At 42.3% G+C, this 20,111-nt stretch overlaps 1 protein-coding gene across 5 annotated transcripts in view; it reads right to left on the reverse strand.

The window, feature by feature from the left end:
* Window positions 1-870: 870 nt before the first annotated feature.
* LOC147440193 (putative ribonuclease P/MRP protein subunit POP5) overlaps window positions 871-20,111 on the reverse strand; it is a 59,600-nt gene continuing 40,359 nt past the window's right edge. Inside the window, exon 3 of one of the 5 annotated variants that reach the window (XM_086529963.1) lies at window positions 871-1,285. In XM_086529963.1, coding sequence (XP_086386089.1) covers window positions 1,173-1,285 — 113 coding nt within the window. In that variant the 3' untranslated portion in view covers window positions 871-1,172. Of the gene's footprint in view, window positions 1,286-2,834; window positions 3,512-5,544; window positions 5,785-20,111 lie in introns of those variants that run through there. The other 4 variants (XM_086529960.1, XM_086529962.1, XM_086529964.1 and 1 more) reach the window with 4 other exon arrangements.

Genomic DNA, 20,111 nt, shown 5'->3' on the forward strand with positions numbered 1-20,111 from the left:
CAATTGTATCACTCTTTTCAACAGAATGACAATAAGTTGAGCAAGATCTTTTGTACGTTGGGTTTGTTCATTACCAATATAAAGACTTGCATTGGTATCCATGGTGGAAAGATATATATCATATGATTTTCAAACTACATTTGCACATTTATTTGCCTATAATATTTCACTTGATTTTCCATGGATGAATAGACACTTCGCCACGTGAGGGGTTATGCTTCATGATTATGTTTTACTTGAAAGAATCATGGAATCTTAAAGTTAATTTATGTAGTCTTCCGTGCACAACTAGCATAGCATGTCTACAACATTGGTTCTCCCTTTTGTAATATTCCACCACTTTAGGAAAGACTTAGTTAGTGTCCATGTGCAATCTCTTCTCAATCTTTTTGTCATTTCTTCACTAAAAACTTTCTATGATACACCTATCTAGAGCAAGATATATATCTTTTTTTATTGGAAATATGCATTAATTGTATTCATTACAAGTATATTTGCGCCTACCATGGTGTGTTATATGCTCTTAGAGACAAGCTTAATAAGTACAGTATTTCTTTTCTTACTCAAAGAAAGCTACACTAGGATTCCATGCTTTGCAATAAATGAAACCCAATTTGATTCAAAATAAATAACCAATTACAATTATAATCTACTAACTGCACAAATCAAGCGCCTTTGGCACGAAGAATTCTAGCATAGATAAGAAACACAACATAGAGAGCTAGAGTTTTTGAAGCTACCCCCCTGCCCCCAAAAAAAAAAAAAGGATTCATTGCTAATGAATATACTTACATGCATGATTAAACCATAAAAGTAGACCTTCATTGATCACACATGGACAATGAAAGCTTTAAGTACTTCACAATTTGGGTGATTAGAAGCTCAACTTTGCCACAAGTTTTTGTAATCCTAGCCACACTCTTAAACGCATCCAACTATGTGATCCGGGTAGCCTACAAAGAGTGAGAGAGGGCAAGTGTGAAATATAAGTACATAATTGAGATCCTTTATAAATGCCATGCTGCTATAGAGTTGTTGATAAGCAATTTTAAGGACATATCATAGATATGCATAGAGCTTGGCAATAGTTGTAGGAGCATTGTAAGTACTCTGACGTCCCCTTGCTCGTGCTTTTCACACATAGACTTGGTTGATTTATGTGTCCCCCTTCCCTACATGATAGAGAAGAAATCTGCTAAATTTGTCTTGTGGCCAAAATCACTCCTTTTGCTAGCTTCCTTGGTCAAACCCTCATTTTTTGGAGACTTGGTGAATGGTTTGGAATCTGTTAGGTTCAATTAACCTTATCTTTAGCCTTACGTTTATACTAGCACACAATTTTGTCCATTCCATACTATTTTTTATACACCATGACTATGATTTTGAGGTCGTTTCAAAACCATTTTGATGCCAATACATTACATCAATTTACTTAAAAGTTTCCCTAACATAAAATGTATAGCCTTCTTACTTTTGGTCGCCCATACTTCCTTGTTACAACAAGGGCTACTTCTCAAAGTAAAAATGACGTTGAGTCTCGACTTTAGTTTGAATCCTTCATAACCTTTTCCTTCACCAACTAATTTAAGCATTATAAAAAATAACTTTGGTGTCATTACCATGTCCTTATGAGCTTATCAATAAGAGAGTGTACATATCGCATTGGATCCACATATTGCATTAAACCCCCTTCTGTGAATGTTGGTTGAACTGGTGCTTGAGAGAATATTTAAACCAAAAGTGTGTCATAAAATCTCAATTAATAGAATGATAATCTACTCGATGCTTGAGAAGTTTTGAGTTGCCACAAGCTTGTAAACATTGTACCATACAGCAATACATTTGGAAGACATGAAGACACTAGTTCCTGCCCATTGTATGATGCAAGTGGACCTTTGGGAACTTAATCACAAAGCCTACAATTGGTTGTTTGTAGCTAGCATCCGCTTATACTGAGAGTAGCTTATGCTATTTAAAATCTTTTGAAAGGCCGTGTGTAAATCATGTACAACCTTATCAATAACAAAGATGTTTTCATGGGGTTTCATCACGGAAGTAGCAAGCAGTGACTGATTATTTTTCATTGTGGTAGTTTTGAAGAAAATGGCGTTTGTAATAGGGAAGGAACTTTCCTTGAAAATCTCAAATGGAGGCTTTCCTATAGAGGTATGCGTCAAGTTTTTGTATGCATATTCATCCAATTGAGATACTCAAATGGAGGCCTTCCTATAGAGGTAAGCATCGACTTTTTCTATGCATATTCAAATAACTTTCCCATTGATTTTTTTGATCGACTTCATTGGTATAATCCTTGAGAAGATAAAAAACAATGGAGTTGACAATATCATCCCTCTTTTTTGTTTGTGAATGATAGGCAGAAGACAAATTCAGCTTAGTAGTCATACAAGGATCTCTATTAAAGACAATTGAATTGGGCAAGCCATGATATTTAAACATATGGAAGACAAAAGGTTTGCCATATCATGAGATTCAATGGTCTTTTTTATTAGTCTAAAATGTGCTTAATTACTAAACCTATATGCTATTTTACAAATACCCTTGTTTTCATGAAGAGGCGTGATAGACCAAAGATGAAGTCTATGGCTATCCTATGCCATGTGTTTATGGTAATGGTAGTTAGACTCTTATCAAATCAACCTTTTAGCATACTATACAAAGATAGACATACTCTTGGATGTCCTTTTTCAATGATGGCCAATAATATACATCTATATCTTACCGGCTAGAGTGGTAGCTGCAATCTGATGATGACTTGCAAGAGGAGGAGCATGTGACTCCTGCATGACTTTCTCACACAAAGCCTGAGTGATCACATAGTCTATTACTTTAGAAAAAGAATCCATTTTTTCTTGTGGATGTGGCTTCCTATGATTTAATGACCATACAACATCCAAAAAATTATGGGAGTGTAGCATATGCATCTACCATACTAATAAGATCTTTGTGATATGCTATGGAGGCAACATTTACCCCAAGGCTACAAGAGAACACATTGGCTACTTGATTGTGCTTGCTAGTTATGGGAGCGACATGAAAATGAGTCGATTCTTCCAAGGAAAAAGAAGCAGACTTTGAAATGAGATTTGACTTCTTAAGCTGGGTATTTGAATAGGAAACTACTTGGAATTCTTTCTTTGAAGAGCTATTTCATCATCAAAATGCTCCACACAATCAGAGTGACTGCCCTTTGAATCATGGACAGAGATACTTCTATCTATTTTATTTGCATAAATGTCTTTTGTGATTCTTCCTCTTCCTTGCAGAACTTTGTTCAGAAGACTCTTAATTTCTCTATCTTGGTGATCCAAAAGACTCCTAGAAGAATTTTTTCCTCTCCTTCGGGAAGTCTTTTGTGAATTGGAAATAATATCCTGAGGTCCATCTCGAGCTTGGGTAGTAGGCACAGCTCAATCTCTTGCAAAATTAGGAACCAGTAGAAGACTGCTTTTTATTAAACAACTAGTCACATCTTTGAATGATTGTCTGCTTTCTATAGATGCCCAAAACAAAAGTTGTTTACTCAGCATGAAATACATAATATGTACATGAATAATTATGAAGCAAATATATTTTGGGTTAATTCCTTTCTTTCCTTGGGTGTTGGTCATGTTACAAAACTCTTTGAGATTTGGAGAGCATCTACACCTATCACAATATTCATATCTTTTTCTTTTTTAAGGAGAAGGGAAGAAGGTCTTGACATTGCCCGTTTTAATCCTTCCAGGGTTCTTGCTGTTCAATAGTGAGTAAACCAGAGGTAGCTCCCAAAAGAGTCCACTATCAAGACAACTACTCCCGTGATACAATTAGAGAAAACTAGAGTTAAGGGGGGAATTCTAATGAGCCCTTCAATATAGAGACACAATGAAACACAGAGATTATTGAAGGAATACAAGATTGATCCTTTTATAAGAGACAAATGTCATCTATTGACATATGGGGTGACATCATAAAATAGGTATCTATAAAAAGATGAGGAAATTATGGATTTGTGTACTACATAGGCCACACATCACTCCATGCCACATAGGCTCCAACTAAATAAGAGAGAGTACCTACCATGATACAAAAGTGAGATCCATGTACTCATCCATGAATGCGTGCCACATAGGCTCCAACTAAATAAGAGACAGTACCTACCATGATACGAAAGTGAGATCCAAGAAAGTGTTCGCATATATGATATGTCATAGGACCCAAGCCCACGCCCAACAACCCTCCCTGTGGCATTTGGACTATGGCAAAGGGACTTAGAAATCCATAACCAATGGTAGAGTCACTCAAAACATATTTGCTTGGAATCTTCAATCAACTTGAGGAGCTTATCGCAACATCGGAAGGCTATGAGAACACACTGCAATAGATTCAAAGACAATTAGAAAGATCTGGAAGTGACGTAAGTACATAATGATGGCGATATGCCTATGGAAAAGTACCATTCTTAACTTGCAAGAGCCTAGGATAATTTTTTCTCCCATAGTTATTATTGTTCAAATGTTTAGGAGCAGGATATTGGACGAGCTTTGAAAGCAGTGAAGAATAATTGTAAGCATGCCTATGTGTCTGCAGGACAGCCGCAAAGATAGGGCTTTGCCCCCTATATTTTCTCTTAATCTACTTCTTGCTCCACATTTTTTGGGTCCACTCGGTGTCGCCCACTGATGCTTAACATTGACAAACATGCATAATGAGGCCACAGAGTCATTCTGGTCCTTAAAATGCTTGTCATAATTCTTGGAAAATCTTTAGTGGCTCACTAGGAAAGGTTGATGGTTGTCCCATAGGCGAGTCTGAAAGTCTGCAAGAAAATTTTGATGCAAGTTTCTAATGCTTGACAACATAGTGTTTGGGTCCTGGGAAAGGTTTGCCTCAGCTTAGCCTAGAGCCGGTTGAATATCCGGATTAGCTGGCTTTTAATTAGGGTAAACGAGTAATTCGCACATCCTCTACCCCAAACCAATCAGTCCTATGTATCTTATTAAACTTGCCGACCCAAGGCTTGCTTTCCTGGAAAGCTCGTCTTAATACCCATGAGGATATCCTTGATAAGGTGGCCATTATAATATACAATGACCTTCCTCCTTGCATTTCACTTCGGAGTAAAATTTGCCTATTGAGTAATAATATTAGAGTTAGTAGTATTCCATAGAGGACGAGTGGCTTTCCAAAGAGGGAGGAAATGTTGTAAAGTGGTTCTAGAATTAGGAGGGACAAGATAATGTAGTAAGGCACTAAAACAGCTGCCTAAAAACATGTGACGAATGGGCGCCTTCCCACAATACACTGATGAGGAGTGTTGCATCCCAATGACAAAGCAGACTCCAGCTCACATTAGGTATGAAGGTATGAGATTCTACTACACACACAGTACAGACTACCACCAAGGATGATGCTACACATATAATCACCCACTCAGAAATGCAAGAGATTCCTCACAGGTACTCCCCAACAACGCACACATGCGCTCACACAACCCCACCAAAATGACTTTATCAGGCAATGCAATACCTTTGCCAACACGACTCAAACAAGCTACTTCAAGAGAGAGCACTTGGCTGGAAAAACTGGATCAAGGACGAGCCTAACTTCCCTTAGAAGTTTCAGAAAATTTTGATCACATTTCTATTTGCGAAATTTTTTCTAGGTTAGTGGCAGCATTCAGCAGCTTGGGAGACGGTTGATTCTTCCCAGCTTTAAGCTTCAGCAGTTCAATTTTAGCCTTGTCGTACTCCAAAGCTGCAAGCTTACAGCAACTAATATTTCCTGTAGAGAAGTTACAAAGTGCAATTCAGACTTCCACAGAGAAATAAGTGGGTTGATAGCAAGCACTCCTAATGCTAACCAAGATGAAGACACGGATAATCACCACAACACTACAAGATGAGACATGTTATTACTTAGATCCCTCGTATTGAAATGAACAAGGTAAACACCACTACGGCCCTATGGCTTTTGTGGTAGAACACAATACCCAAGAGAAAGAGCCCTAGGCATCTCTAGTATGAAAAGTCCATAATAATACCAAAACGACCTAAATTGATAAGATTTCCATCTACTCTCTTGATATTTTGATAAGATTGCTCCTCGCTCCATCCGCCCAGAAGGATCTTTCTCTCAAATGCCAGCTGATGTGAGATACGTATGCATATTATCAGTGCGTCTCTGACATGATATATCCAACATTATTGGCGTTGGGAAGTTGTCAAATGCCAAAAGGTATCTTCATTAAAAGAAGTTATGAGGGGGACCTCCATCAACAAATCTAGTTTTCTTGTGTCCTTTCTGATGACCTCAAATAGCTCCGTCCCATACAGTTCAAGGAGGCCCGAGGCAGGGGGGGTGTTTGTGTTTGGGTTGGGGTGGGGGGGGGGGGGGGGGGGGGGGGGGTTGTATATCCAGGTATCTTGAACAGAGTGATCAACTTGTTTCAAAAGAACGTTAAGCAAAAACATTTGGGTCTTCGAAGATACAGCCGCCTGCTGCTCAGCCATATCCCTCCCCCTCAGCCACATCCCACCTGCTCAGCCTGCTTGCCCCATCCCCTTGCTCAACCTGACCAGCCTGCCCTCGTGAGTTGCCCGCAAACCTGACCGACACCTGCCGCAACCTGCCCATCCTGCCTGAGCCCTGCCCCAAGCAGCCACCTGCCCAGGTCTGCCTGCCTTTGCCTGCTGCCTGTTTCATCCCCACCTCCCCGAAGCTTGCTCAACTGCAGAGTCTACCTGCCCCACCATCTCCTTTACGCACACCCTCACAATCTAACGATCACACACACCCGACACATGCACCTTCATTCACTTGAAAGCCTTCACTGACATCTTTGGGGTTTGAGGGGTCAGTTTGGTTTTGAGAATCTGCAAATTTTTCAGCTACCTCTAATCTATGGAGTACTATGGCACCATCATTTGTTATCTCATAGGATCTTCAGCACAAAATTGGTGACCGTATTGACGTTCTCCCTCTCAAAGGCATCGTCGGCTGTCTGGTCGGGTGCGCACCTATGCTCGTGTCCAAATCCGGGAGTAGCTGAATAGCAACCTAGATGCCTAAGACAAAGGCATAGTGGACGACATCATCCTGCTGGGCAAAGGTATTTTCATGTCACGTGCAGTGGAAGTGTTTAAGAATTTAGCTCGGATCTAGTACTCCGCACAAACACAAGGTTACTTTACTTTCACTCCCCCTTGCTCTGTTGCCAGAGCAAGTACTTTCTTTATTCTTGCACAATGCTTATACAATGACTAAATGTTGAGATGTTGATACTAATGGGTATTGATGCTACTAATGCAGGGTACTACTGAGATACTGAAGGGAACTGCTCGTACAGGGGTACTGTGGTACTGTGGTATTGCGGGTATTGAAGGTACTGATGGGTATTGCAGGGTACTGAGGTACTGATGGGTTCTATGTTGACGACCATAACGACGACGAGGTACTTATGGGTTCTATGTCGACGACCATAACAATGACGACGAGGTACTGATGGTTTCTGTGTCAACGACGACGAGGTACTGATGGTTTCTGCGTCGACGACCATAGCAACGACGACGAGGACGACGAGCATCTGATCGGTTATATGTCGACGACGACGAGGTACTGATGGGTTCTATGTCGACGACAATGACGAAGAGGTACTGATGGGTTCCGTGTCGACGACGAGGAGGTACTGATGGTACTCAAGGGTACTGATGGTCCCTATGCTGAGCTAGGCAAGAGCCAAGCCAAAACACAAGGGGACCTAGGTGTCGGGGTTCTGTGTCGACGACGATGACGACAAAAACAATGATGGCGACGATGATGGCTATTGCTGAATGCTGAAAATGCTAGCGATGTTGATGGCTAGAATCTACGACCATGACGAGGCTAGGGGCTGAATGCTACCGCCGAGGACGACGACGGGCTGAAATCTGCTGGCGATCGGAGGCTGAACCGCTGGCTGTTCTAGGCTGAAAACGCTGATGGAAGGAGGCTGAAAACGCTGAGTTCTAGCTTGCGAACAAAGAGTTTGCAGGTTCTTTTGCTGCTGCTACCTCTTCTGGTCTTTAGCGCTGCCCATAGGCCCTTTTATAGGTGACTTGAAGGCTGGTTGAGCAGTCACAAATCAGCCCCCACGACCAAGGCTGAAAATAGGTTATTAACAAATAAAATGCTAAGAGGTGGTTCACGCGGCAAAACACCTATATGCTGAAATGTTGTCATGTGCAAGAGAGGGTATGCAACTACGACCTGTCTGGGCATGCACGTCCTACTAGAGGCTCACAAGGGTGCCCGGCTAGGTCCTAAGCTAAGACTGATGCAGACTGTAGCAGAAGCATGTCCACGTCGCGCAAGTGAAGTGCGCACGTGACATCCCCCCCTATTAAAGGTCAGGCACAACTGTCGAACTTCTATCTTTGGATTCTTTGTAAACTTCTGATACTAACTCCTTCTAATGATTGTGGATGCACAAACCGATGAAAAATCCTCCAAACGGGTGGATACTACGGATGTAGATTTGCTGCGATGTAAACATCGACCACACGAGTTACTAGGTAGCCTTACTATTGTCGCAGAATACCAACCCTGATGTTGACTCTGCCTTGCGAGCAAGTACTGCCACTCCAATAGTCCTATCATGAAAACATTGTGGGTGAAGCTAAAAATTAAGGGTGCTCAGAGGTATTTCCAAGGGTTTCTTGTTGACGGAAGTGGATGCACGCTACATGCAAATGAGAATGCAAAGATGCTTAGGGATCCTTGTACCAACTCCTTCCATATCCGCAAAGGAGGCAAGTAGATCTTGGTACTCAAGATCTGGGTTTTTGTGTATCCGATGTCGATCTTCCTTCAAAGACATGGCAATGAAGATGGAAGCTGATGTTGGATGCTTTTGATACTGAGGGTGTTGAGAGGCTAATAAGTCCGGGGTAGGGACGTGAAGCTTCTTTAACGAAAAAAAATGGGAGAGGTTCTTTGGATTCTTGGTTCGGCTCGGGTTCTTGGGATACTTGGGTACTTGGGGTTCTTCCCTTGAGTTCGCGAAGCCGATGCACAAACAAAGCTCTAATACCGATGTCAGGTGCAGCGGAAGTGTTTAAGGATTTAGCTCAGATCTAGTACTCCGCACAAACACAAGGTTACCTTACTTCACTTGAAAGAGAAACTAAATTGAACGAGAGAGAGAGAGAGAGAGAGAGAGAGAGAGAGAGAGAGAGAGAGAGAATGTCGGGTCCCAAACCCTCAAGGGCCCCCTTGCTCTGTTGCCAAAGTAAGTACTTTCTTTACTCTTGCACAATGCTGATACAATGACTAAATGTTGAGATGTTAATGCTAATGGGTATCGATGCTACTAATGCTCGGTACTACTGAGATATTGAAGGGTATTGCGGGTACTGGGGTACCACGGGGTACTGTGGTACTACGGGTACTGAAGGTACTGAGGGCTGTTGAGGGCTACTGCGGGGTCCTAAGGTATTGATGGGTTCTGTGTCGACGACATTGACGACAACGACGAGGGTTCCAAGACGCGCACCACGTGCCAATAGAAAAGAACAGACTAAACACACTTTTAGCACTTCAATAACAACTGAAACTGAAGAGAGATAGAGAACACACGCCACACAAAGTGACGGAATTCCACCACAGTGAGTATTGGCCCCAAACCTTGGCACCCCTTTCGGTATTTCTTTATATTACATCAACACAATACAAGCCGGTACTCCACGCTCTACACCTTCTCCCATAAGAGTGCCAGAGAATGAGCCCTAGCCTCATATTTAAAGGCCCTTGGCCATTAAGAGCAATTTACATGAAAAGCTTTAAACTCAAAAGCAACTGGTCCAAAAAGCTACAAAAACTGCTAGCGTGATTTACGGAAATCCATACAACTACCACGTCAGCAGTCTACGCAAAACACGAAAATCCATACAGTTCTACCACGTCAGCAGGCAAGCGTGAAAAGCAAAGTTTCGTACTACTGCCACGTCAACTTGTCCGTACAGCTTTGTCCGCGTCAGCAAAGGCTACCACCTCATCAGTTTGGGACATCTAGTGTGTCTAGTACGTCGGTACTTACAATCAATGTCTGTTGAACTGGTTTATGGCTTATGTCTGATTTTGCATGCGTAATCGAGGGCAATTACAATTCTTTCAAGAGGGGAGTATGTCACAAAATGATGACATGGCAGTACTATCCGAACACACACAGTAGCAACAGATGATGTGGCAGACTGTACGGATTATCCGAAAATTGCGTTGACTTTGATAACGTGACAGTTGTACGGACGTCCGCAATTCACGCTGACATGCTGACGTGGCAACTGTACGAAATTCCGTAATTTGCATTGGCTGCTTTTTGCCGGTTTTTGAGGACTAGTTGCTTTTGGGACAGTTTGCGTTTGAGTTTAACTGCTTTTGGCAACCCTTTGTAGAATAAAAGAAACCCAAGGCCCTCACTCTGCAAAGCATCAAGACGCAGAGTCTGAGAGCGGAGGACCCCTACGAGAGTTGTACTTTGCTCAAGATTTAATAAAATAAAGAAATACCGAAAGGGGGGCTAGGTTTTGGGGCCAATACCTCTGGGCATGGCCCAAGCCAGTTACAACGAGGTACTGATGGGTTCTGTGTCGACGACAATGACAACGACAATGACGACGAGGTACTAATCGATTCTATGTCGACGACCATGAAACTGACAAGAAGGTACTGATGGGTTCCGTGTCAACGACGAGGAACTGATGGTATTGATAGCTATTGATGGTCCCTATGCTCAGCTAGGCAGGAGCCAAGCCAAAACACAAGGGGTACTAGCTGCTAGGGTTCTATGTCGACGACGATGACGATGACGATGACGATGATTACTATTTCTGAATGCTGAATGCTGAAAATGCTAGCAATGTCGGCTAGAATCTGCAACCATGACGAGGCTAGGGGCTGAATGCTATCGCCGAGGACGACGATGGGCTGAAATCTGCTGGCGATCAGAGGCTAAATCGTTGGCTGTTCTAGGCTGAAAATGCTGATAAAAGGCGCCTGAAAACACGGAGTCTACAGGTTCTTCTGCCTCTTCTGGTCTCTAGCGCTGCCCATAGGCTACCTTTATAGGTGACTTGAAGGCTGCTCGACGAGCAGTCATAAATCAGCCCCCACGACAAAGGAATAAATAGGCTGAAAATAGCTTATTAACAAATAAAATGCTAAAAGGTGGTTCACGAGGCAAAACACCTATATGCTAAAATGTTGTCCTGTCCAAGAGAGGGTATGCAACTATGACATACCTGGGCATGCACGTCTTGCTAGAGGCGCACAAGGGTGCCAGATTAGGTCCTAAGCTAGGATTGATGCTAGATTGTAGCAGAAGCATGTCCACGTAGCGCAAGTGAAGTGCGCACGTGACATTTCATTGTTGTTTTCTCATCGCAATAGCTTGCCTCTGTGGCTATCAGTCACACTCTTCTCACTTTTGGAGACAAATGTTGGATGTAAAGGCCCTTCACCTCATGTATAAACCCACACAAGGTATGACCCTTCTAGTACCCTAAAGCATATAAAATACATCTCTCTCTCTCTCTCTCTCTCTCTCTCTCTCTCTCTCTCTCTCTCTCTCTCTCTCTCTCTCTCTCTCTCTCTCTCTCTCTCTCTGACCTGCAGTACTAGCACCTACAACCTCTTGCGCACCAACAAACTGGTATCAAAGCCGCGTTCCACGCACTCTCACGCACGCAACACCCAACGAATCAAAAGGCTGCACGCGCAGATTGTTTTTGGGCTGAAAGCAACCCGAGTCTTCTCACACAGAACCCCACTCACGCATGAAATTACAGCCCTCGTGCTGTTCTTGCACAACAAAATCTGCGTCAAAAATTGCAGATTTCATGCACAGAAGCTTCGAAAATTTTGGGGTTTTTCATGCATCAGTGAAATTTCACTCAGTTGTCTCGCTTTCATTGACATTGGTGCATGTTCGAACTCGGAAAATTTTGGCGCTTTTGCAAATTTTGCCCGTATTTCGCTCTTGGGATCATGTATTAATGCAATTAAGACAAGTTCGTCAGTGAAATTTTGGGGCTTTTGCTGAAGTTGTGGATTTTGACAAAACTAATGCAAGAAAATTTGGGGGATTTTGGTAAAATTGATGCGTGTAGTACACTTCGGGGGTAGTATTGAAGCAAAGCTTGTGTTGTAAGCTACGGATTTACCTCTTATTTGTGAGAATTTGGAGAACTACAAAGATTCTTTGGTGTTTCGTGTATCAGAAATTGATACAAACTCTTATGTATGTAGTACATGCGTTGAGTAACTCTCATCGAGTTAACATAATGCTAAATATTCATGTTGCAACTGTTCTAGAGATCATTGACAGATTTAGGATTGTTGCAAATGTATTTTTGGTGATAGTGTTGAAGTGGGAGTCACTCGATGGTGATGTAAGCGTGTTATATATGCTGAAATTTTAGTTCTTTGCTGAAAATCATCACTTTTATTGCTATGCATGTATTTGAACACACAGGTAGTGAACCTTGCCCTCTAGCTTGCTCGGAAATTGGACTGCATTTGGCTGAATATTCAGCTGCTCATTTACTGTCATAAATTGTGCATTTGTACCTTTAGTGCATTGCTAAAATATGGCTACTAATGCTTCCAATAGCAATGACACTAAATGCCTTCTTGAAATCAAGAGGTTTGATGGCACTGGCTTTGACCTGTGGAAGGACTGTCACAGGCTTGGGCACCCCAAGTCAAAAATCCGGCACAACACACGAGAGAATCACTTAAAATACTTCACAACTTTAAAACTGAGTAGACACAGCCCGGCATAGTTCTGTGCCCAGAGGTATTGGCCCCAAAACCTGGCGCCCCTTTCGGTATTTCTTTATTATATTAATGCTTGAGCAAAGTACAACACCCGTTGGGTCCAAGTCTTTCAACTTTGCGTCCAAATGCCTGAAAGAATGGCCCTCTAGGCACTTATAAAGCGTACATGGGATGCTAAAAGCAGAGCCCCTTAAGCAATCACATAAAAAGCTTCAAGTCTAAAAAGTCTTGGGGGCCCAAAAGCTAACGCCCAAAGCAACCAACACGATTTGCGAAAATCTGTACAGGTGTCACGTCGACAGCATAATTCGCGGACGTCCTTACAGCCTACAACGTCATCAGCTCCACGTGATTTTGGCCATTATTTGATCCTTGTGTCCCTTTGGCCCGGTCTGTAACAATTTCAGACTTTATAAACAATTAATTTATTTACGAGAAAATAGTTATCTAATTAGTTATGTGCACATCATAATAGAAGTAGCAGTTCTAGGGCCTCAGGTGCGCCCAAACTTGGGCCAGAGCACCTAAGGGAGACCTTAGCAGAAATTACGCGCGTCAGTTTGAGCACGGGAATGAGATGGGGTCCTTAGGATTACTAGCCTAAGGCTTGCATTATTTTTAAGGCCTTGGGATAAGTCAGTTAAAAAAATTTAAATTGTTTGTGCCGGACCAAACGGCCGAACAAGTGTGAATAGCTAATGCCAGACCAATGCCGATACGGCATTGTGCTGGGGAGCAGCTAACATTTCATTAGTTGCATCCATGTGTGCAGTTGTGAGTTAATTTGCACATTTCATTAATAGCTTAGGAACTTTTAAAATGTGAAAGTTGAATGGTTTTGAAGTTATTAAGTGTGTCACTTGGCACACTGCGCACGAGGCGACCACAAATGTCGCAAGGGGCTGCTCTCAAGCTTCCATGGAGGGCCTCAATGCGTAGAGCATGCTCACAATAGGGGGGGTAGGAGCACTGCCAACCTGAGAAGAGGGGGAGAGGATGCTCTTATAAAGCCAGCAAGAAGAGGGGACGCTAGAGCTTGAGGGAGGGTGAGAGTGAGAGTGAGAGAGTCACTTTGCATTGGTAAGTTCTCACAGGCATAGCCAGCTTTTGGTTAAGATTCGTCGCGAGAAGTTGCAGCAGGCACTCTCGCCGTAGAGTGCGCTGGCTGTAAATTCTCTGTTTTCAGCCCCTAATCACCTCGATTAGGACTGTTTTCAGCGGAGCACTAATAGAATTTCCCTCCTCTCTACTTACCCTACGCCTACGCAAGTTTTGGGGAGATTTTATCGCGAAGAAGGCCTCCGTTTCGGCGTAGGAGTGCGCACAGGTAAGAATTTCAGGTTATGTGCAAAAAATTACAGCAAGCATGTTTGTGTGCATTTTGCTTGTTTCTCTCTTGAGTTGAATGCATGAATGATTGCGCATGAAGGACCACACATAGCGGAAGATAGACTCTCCATTGTGAGAGCTTCTGACAAGTTTTTTGGAAGATAGACTCACCTGGTGAGAGCTTCCAACAAAGCTTGCAAAAGAGGGGAAGTCCTCTTAGCAGTAAGAGAGTGAAAACACTCTCTCAATCAGTAGTCAAAACAAAACCAAGAAAGAAATAGAGGACGGGCGTTTGCCCCGTTCTTGTGCTTGTAAAGATTCTCCCTTAGTAATAAAGATAATCTCTTTATGGGGGGGGACCAGCCCATCTTCTAGTCCCCAATGAAGTGTCAAGCTTTCTCTCTCTCCAATTCTCTTGAGTATTTGAAGTACAATTAAAAGTCAGTTTACGCTTACGTATTTTTGTGACATTGTCTGCAAGTGTCCAAAAGTTGAAAAAACTTATAATCTTTTGAAGTCTTTAATTTAAGCCTCGTCGGAAAGGTTCTCCAAGTTGACAAAACTTTCTCTGTCATTTTCCCTCGCGTCCTCTCTGTCCGAGATCTGTCCAAAGGTCTTGCAACATCATTAGATTGTGACATACCCCCCTCTTGAAAGAATTATTATCGCACTCGATTACACCTGCAAAATCAGACATAAGCCATAAACCAGTTCAATAGACACTGACTCTTTAAGTATTGACACACTAGACGACACAAGTCCAACACTTGTACAAAGACAACAGTATCACATTTAGATCGCATTCAGATCACATCACATAAAATCTAGGACCGTCATTTCTGGCGACGTATTTAGCAATCGCATCTAGATCCGCACCAGACCTCACTGATGTCAATTTAACTAATCCCATATCGCGATCACGTCCATGGATTCCGTTCTGATCTAGGACCATGATTCCTGGCAGCGTATTTAGCAATCACATCTACATCTAACCAAGATCTCAGTGATGCCGGATTAACTAATCCCATATTGCGGTCATGTCCATAGATTTTTGCACTCAAGCATTGTCATGTGCAAGTGATCGTTCCATCTGCACTCGAGCACTGTCGTGTGCGAGTAATCATTTCCGAGGATCCCAATCCATCACTAAGTTCATACTGAACAGAGTGGTCCAATCATTCAATTCTAGCTGTGTGGCCATCTCATCCCGAAGGAACTCTTGATGTGCTCACGACAGTTCCATTGAATCATTCGTGCTTCAAACTTCATGATTCGATATCAAGTGCATTCGGGAGTTGTCACTGCTCCAAAATCATCATCATCTCGTTCTTACTCCTGTTATCTGTTCACAAATAACAGGTTCTTCCATAAAACATTAGTTTTATACATAAATCAAAATCATCTTCAGAAATTCATATTTCAAAGTTCTTCATTCACACACTTAGTTCATATTGAACACATTGTTTCAATCATCTAGTCATCTCATCCGTCTAGAAGTCTTGATGCACCTAGATTCTTGTGTAGCCATCTCATCCCGCACGAACTCTTGATGCGTTCATAGCAGTATCTGGTCATCTCATTCATATGGGAATCTTGATGCACTAAAATCATTCATCATCATTCAAAATCCATCATTCTTATCTTGAATCTGTCAAATCAACAGATTCATTCCTCAACTGCCGTTGCTCTAAATTGCTTTAAGATGCAAATTCCTTGCCATGTCATTTTTTATTTCACCTACAAAATAGGTAAAATTTCAAGCAAATGGTTCATCTCGTTGCAAAAGAGTCGATGTCCCGCTCCATGCTTCCAAATGATTTCATATGCATGTTCCTCGCTCCTAGTAGTTATCTGCACACAGATAACAAGAGCTTCCAATAACATTAATTCCACACATACTTAAAATTTTTTGCAAAAACCCTAATTTTCTAAATTTGTTGGATATAAGATTTGTTCACGTCAATGCGTAGAGCTTATTGAGAGGATCAACTTTGTCTTTTGTCGCATATCCAAATTCTCAACCGTTGAACAGATTTTTTAAAGGCCTTCTGACAAACTTCTCGATCAAAAATTTGTCGTATTCTCCATTCTTTTCTTCAACTCCCGCACCGGATTTTACTGTTTTTTGCCTGTCCACCGAGAGGTGTTCTCTATCAGATTCTCCATGAGAACCCATGTGTAAGCTGGGATTCTTTTATGCCTTATGCCCTTTAAGACAGAGCAATGAAGACAGGAGCACACCCGATGCGCGATGAAGTAAGGGTGAAGTGGCTAATGAGTTCGAGGTCAAGACGCGAAGATCCTTCAATAACAATTTCCGAAGTGCCCAATAAGTCCAAGGTCAAAACGCGAAGATTCTTGAATAACAATTTCCAAAGTGCCCAAGTACCCTATCTGCTCTTTATTGGTATGCTTTGAGAAAAGCACACGCCTGATGCTCTGATACCACTTTCACAGGATCGGGCACCCCAAGTCGAAAATCCGGCACGACACACGCGAGAATCACTTAAAATACTTCACAACTTCGAAGCTTGAGTCGACACGGCCCGGCGTACTTCCGTGCCCAGAGGTATTGGCCCAAAAACCTCACCTGTTGGGTCCAAGTCTTCCACCTCTGCGTCCAAATGCCTAACAGAATGGCCCCCTAGGCACTTATAAAGAGTATGCGGGATGCTATAGGCAGAGCCCCAAAAGCAATCACATAAAAAGCTTCAAGTCTAAAAGCATCTGGGGCCAAAAGCTAGAGCCCAAAGCAGCCAACGCGATTTGCGAAAATCCATACAGGTGCCACTTCAACAACGTAATTCGCAGACGTCCGTACAACCTACCACGTCATCAGCTCCACACGATTTGGCCATTATTTTGATCCTTGTGTCCCTTTGGCCTTGTCAACAAGTGTCCATAAGTTGAAACAACTTATAATCTTTTAAAGTCTTTAATTTAGATCCTGTCGCAAAGGTTCTGCAAGGTGGCAAACTTTCTCTGCCACTTTCTCTCTGGTCTTCTCTGTCTGGGATCTGTCCAAAGGTCTTGCCACGTCATCAATTTGTGACGAGGACAAGATAGAAGGCATTTTGTTTCTCAAGGATTGCGATGATGCGGTCTTGGAAACTAAGCCTATAACCATGTCAGATGAGGATTGGGCTAGACTCGATAAAAAGGGCATTGCATACATTAAAATGGTTGTATCTGATAATTTACTTACAGACATTAAGCGTCTTGATACGGCTTATATGCTATATGCAATAAGCTAAAGGACACTTATGTGAATCAAGTGCACCTTATGTAAACTTGTGAACATGGAGTTAGATGAATTTAAGCCCGCATATGAGCATTTTGTGCTTTCACAGGGATTTTAAGTCAATTGCAAAATTCAGGTCTGCCAACCTTTGATGATAAATTGAAGGCTATTTTCTTGCTTATGACTTTACTCGATAGTTGGGAATCTTTGGTTGTTTCACTTAGCAACAACCTATTGGCTTAAAGGCCCAAATGGCCCCCTTTAATGTATGTTACTAACCTTTGGCCAAGTTCACATTGAACTTGGCCACTAACTTTAAATTGGTCCTATACATATTAATAAAGGAAATGTCAGTTTTTAACTCACTCACTTATTTCCCCAGCCATTGAGTAGCGTGCCCTCTCTCCCTCTTCGTTCTGCTAGCGCCTTGCTATCTGTCTGCACTCGCCCCTCTCCAAGGTGCACACCCTGCACTTCTTCGCGTGCTCTTTCACTTGCACACACCGCTTCGCACTCATCAACTGGTTTCAGAGCCCAATTAGGGTTTGCTCCCAAACCTGCAAACGCTGATTTTCAACCAAGGAGGTCAATTTTCACGCAAGATTTTGCAATTTCATCGCCAAAGGACTCGTCCCCGGACACTAGAGAGCTCCCGGCAAGTCAAATTGACCTAAAACAGGCTGAAATTAGGTCAAAACCAGCAAATTACAGGTTATGACAGCAAAATACAGGTTTTGCAAATGATGTATTAAGGTGTGGGAACACTTTTGCTAAGTCTCCGCTACCTGAAAACACTGAAATTACCGAAAAACAGGTCCTAAAACAGGCGTTTTCAGCAAATTTCAGATTTATGCAGGTTTTTGCAAGTGTTTTTATGATGCGACTACATTGGGGGAAGTGCAAATTGAAGCAATCTACGCACGTTTGACAAATTTTGGCTATGTATGACCATTTGTGGCACAATTTCATACAATTTGATGCTACAAATTGGGGCTTTTGCTCTTACATGCTTCTAAAGGCTGTGCATTAGCCTTACGTATGTTCTGTGAAGCTAAAAACAACTAAATTTGTTGTTTTTGAGCACAAATTCGCTCGCTGAAATTTCCTGCGCATAAATTTCAGATTTTTTTTTTTTTTGCCTAAATCGACCTATTTTGCCCCAAATTGCTCCTGTGACCATTTGGAGTTGTAGTGCACACCTCAGTGTGGCTATACTCTGGTTTTTGTGCATTTTGCCCAAAAATTCAGCGTATTAGCCCTCTTATTCGTGCAACTATGGCCTCATCTTCTTCGGATGTGAAGAATCTCTTCGAGATTAGGAGGTTCGATGGAACAGGTTTCGATCTTTGGAAAGACAGGATCCAAGGAATCCTATTTCTTAAGGATTGTAAAGGGGCACTTGAACATGTAAAGCCACAGAATATGACGGATGAAGCATGGGTTAGCCTGAATAGGAAGGCTATTACATACATTAAAATGGCCATGACCGATGAGACAGTCATTGATGTGAAAGGTCTCACAAGTGCTTTTGATGTGTGGGAGAAGTTAAAGGGAATGTATGAGAATACAACGCCTATCAACCAAGCACATTTGCTACGAAAACTTGTTGGCATGCAACTAGAAGAGTCCAAGAGCGCTGCAGAGCACTTGTCGTTGTTCGCAGGTACTTTGTCGCAGTTACAGGATTCAGGCTTGCCCCCTTTTGATGATAAGTTGAAAGCTATCTTCTTGCTTATAACCTTACCTGAGTCATGGGAAACATTGATCGTTTCATTGTCCAATAACCCCAATTTAACCTTTGATGGTGTTAGGGGTTCTATCTTGAATGAGAAAATCAGGAGGAAAGCAAGTGGAGAGGGAGGCAGCTCTGCCAACATGGTTAGAGGCAGGACAGAAAAGAAGAATGCCTATGCACAAAGGAGTAAGAGTAAGAGGAAGAGTAAGGAAAGGGGGAATGGCAGCAAAGGCAAGGGTGATGTGACTTGCTATCAGTGTGGCAGGAAAGGTCACAAGAAACCCGATTGCAGGTACTACAAAGCCGAGTTAGAACGGAAAAAGAATGGCAGAGACAAAAAGAAAGAGAAGAAGGAAGTCAAGACAGATGCACAGGATAGCTCAAAGGACAAAGAGAAGGCCAATGTGGCTTCTAGTGTTGTGATTGAGGAGTTGTCAAATGTAGAGGACATCTTGTGTGCCACTTTGTCAGATGATGATGCTTATGACATTGATGCCTCTCTTAATGTTCATTCACAGGACATGCAGATCACTTGGTGATCTTATTGATGCTTTGTTGATTGTCATTGATGCATTATCCTAGACTTGGATTGTTGACTCCGGTGCTTCATTTCATGTGACTCCTGTCAAGGAATGTTTCTCTACTTTTGATGCAGGCAAGCGTCGCCATGTATACCTTGGAAACAATCATGCATGTTCCATTGAGGGTATTGGCACTGTGCATCTCTCCGTAGATGGCACAAATGAGCTTGTCTTGCATGATGTTAGAACTTAGATATGTGCCAGAAATCAAGAAGAGTCTGTTATCTGTTAGTCAGATGGATATGCATGGTTACAACATCTTGTTTGAGAGAGGATCATGGAAAATGACTAGAGGCTCAAGGCTGATTGTAAAGGGCACAAAGAAAGGGACACTTTACTGCATGCATGGAAAGGCCGTGTTGGACAAGTTTATTGCATTGGCTGAAATTAACTCTCACATGGAGTTGTGGGT

Source organism: Adiantum capillus-veneris, chromosome 15 (genome assembly GCF_014529385.1).
Source record: "Adiantum capillus-veneris isolate H3 chromosome 15, ASM1452938v2, whole genome shotgun sequence".
In the NCBI taxonomy this organism is placed as follows: Eukaryota; Viridiplantae; Streptophyta; class Polypodiopsida; order Polypodiales; family Pteridaceae; genus Adiantum; species Adiantum capillus-veneris.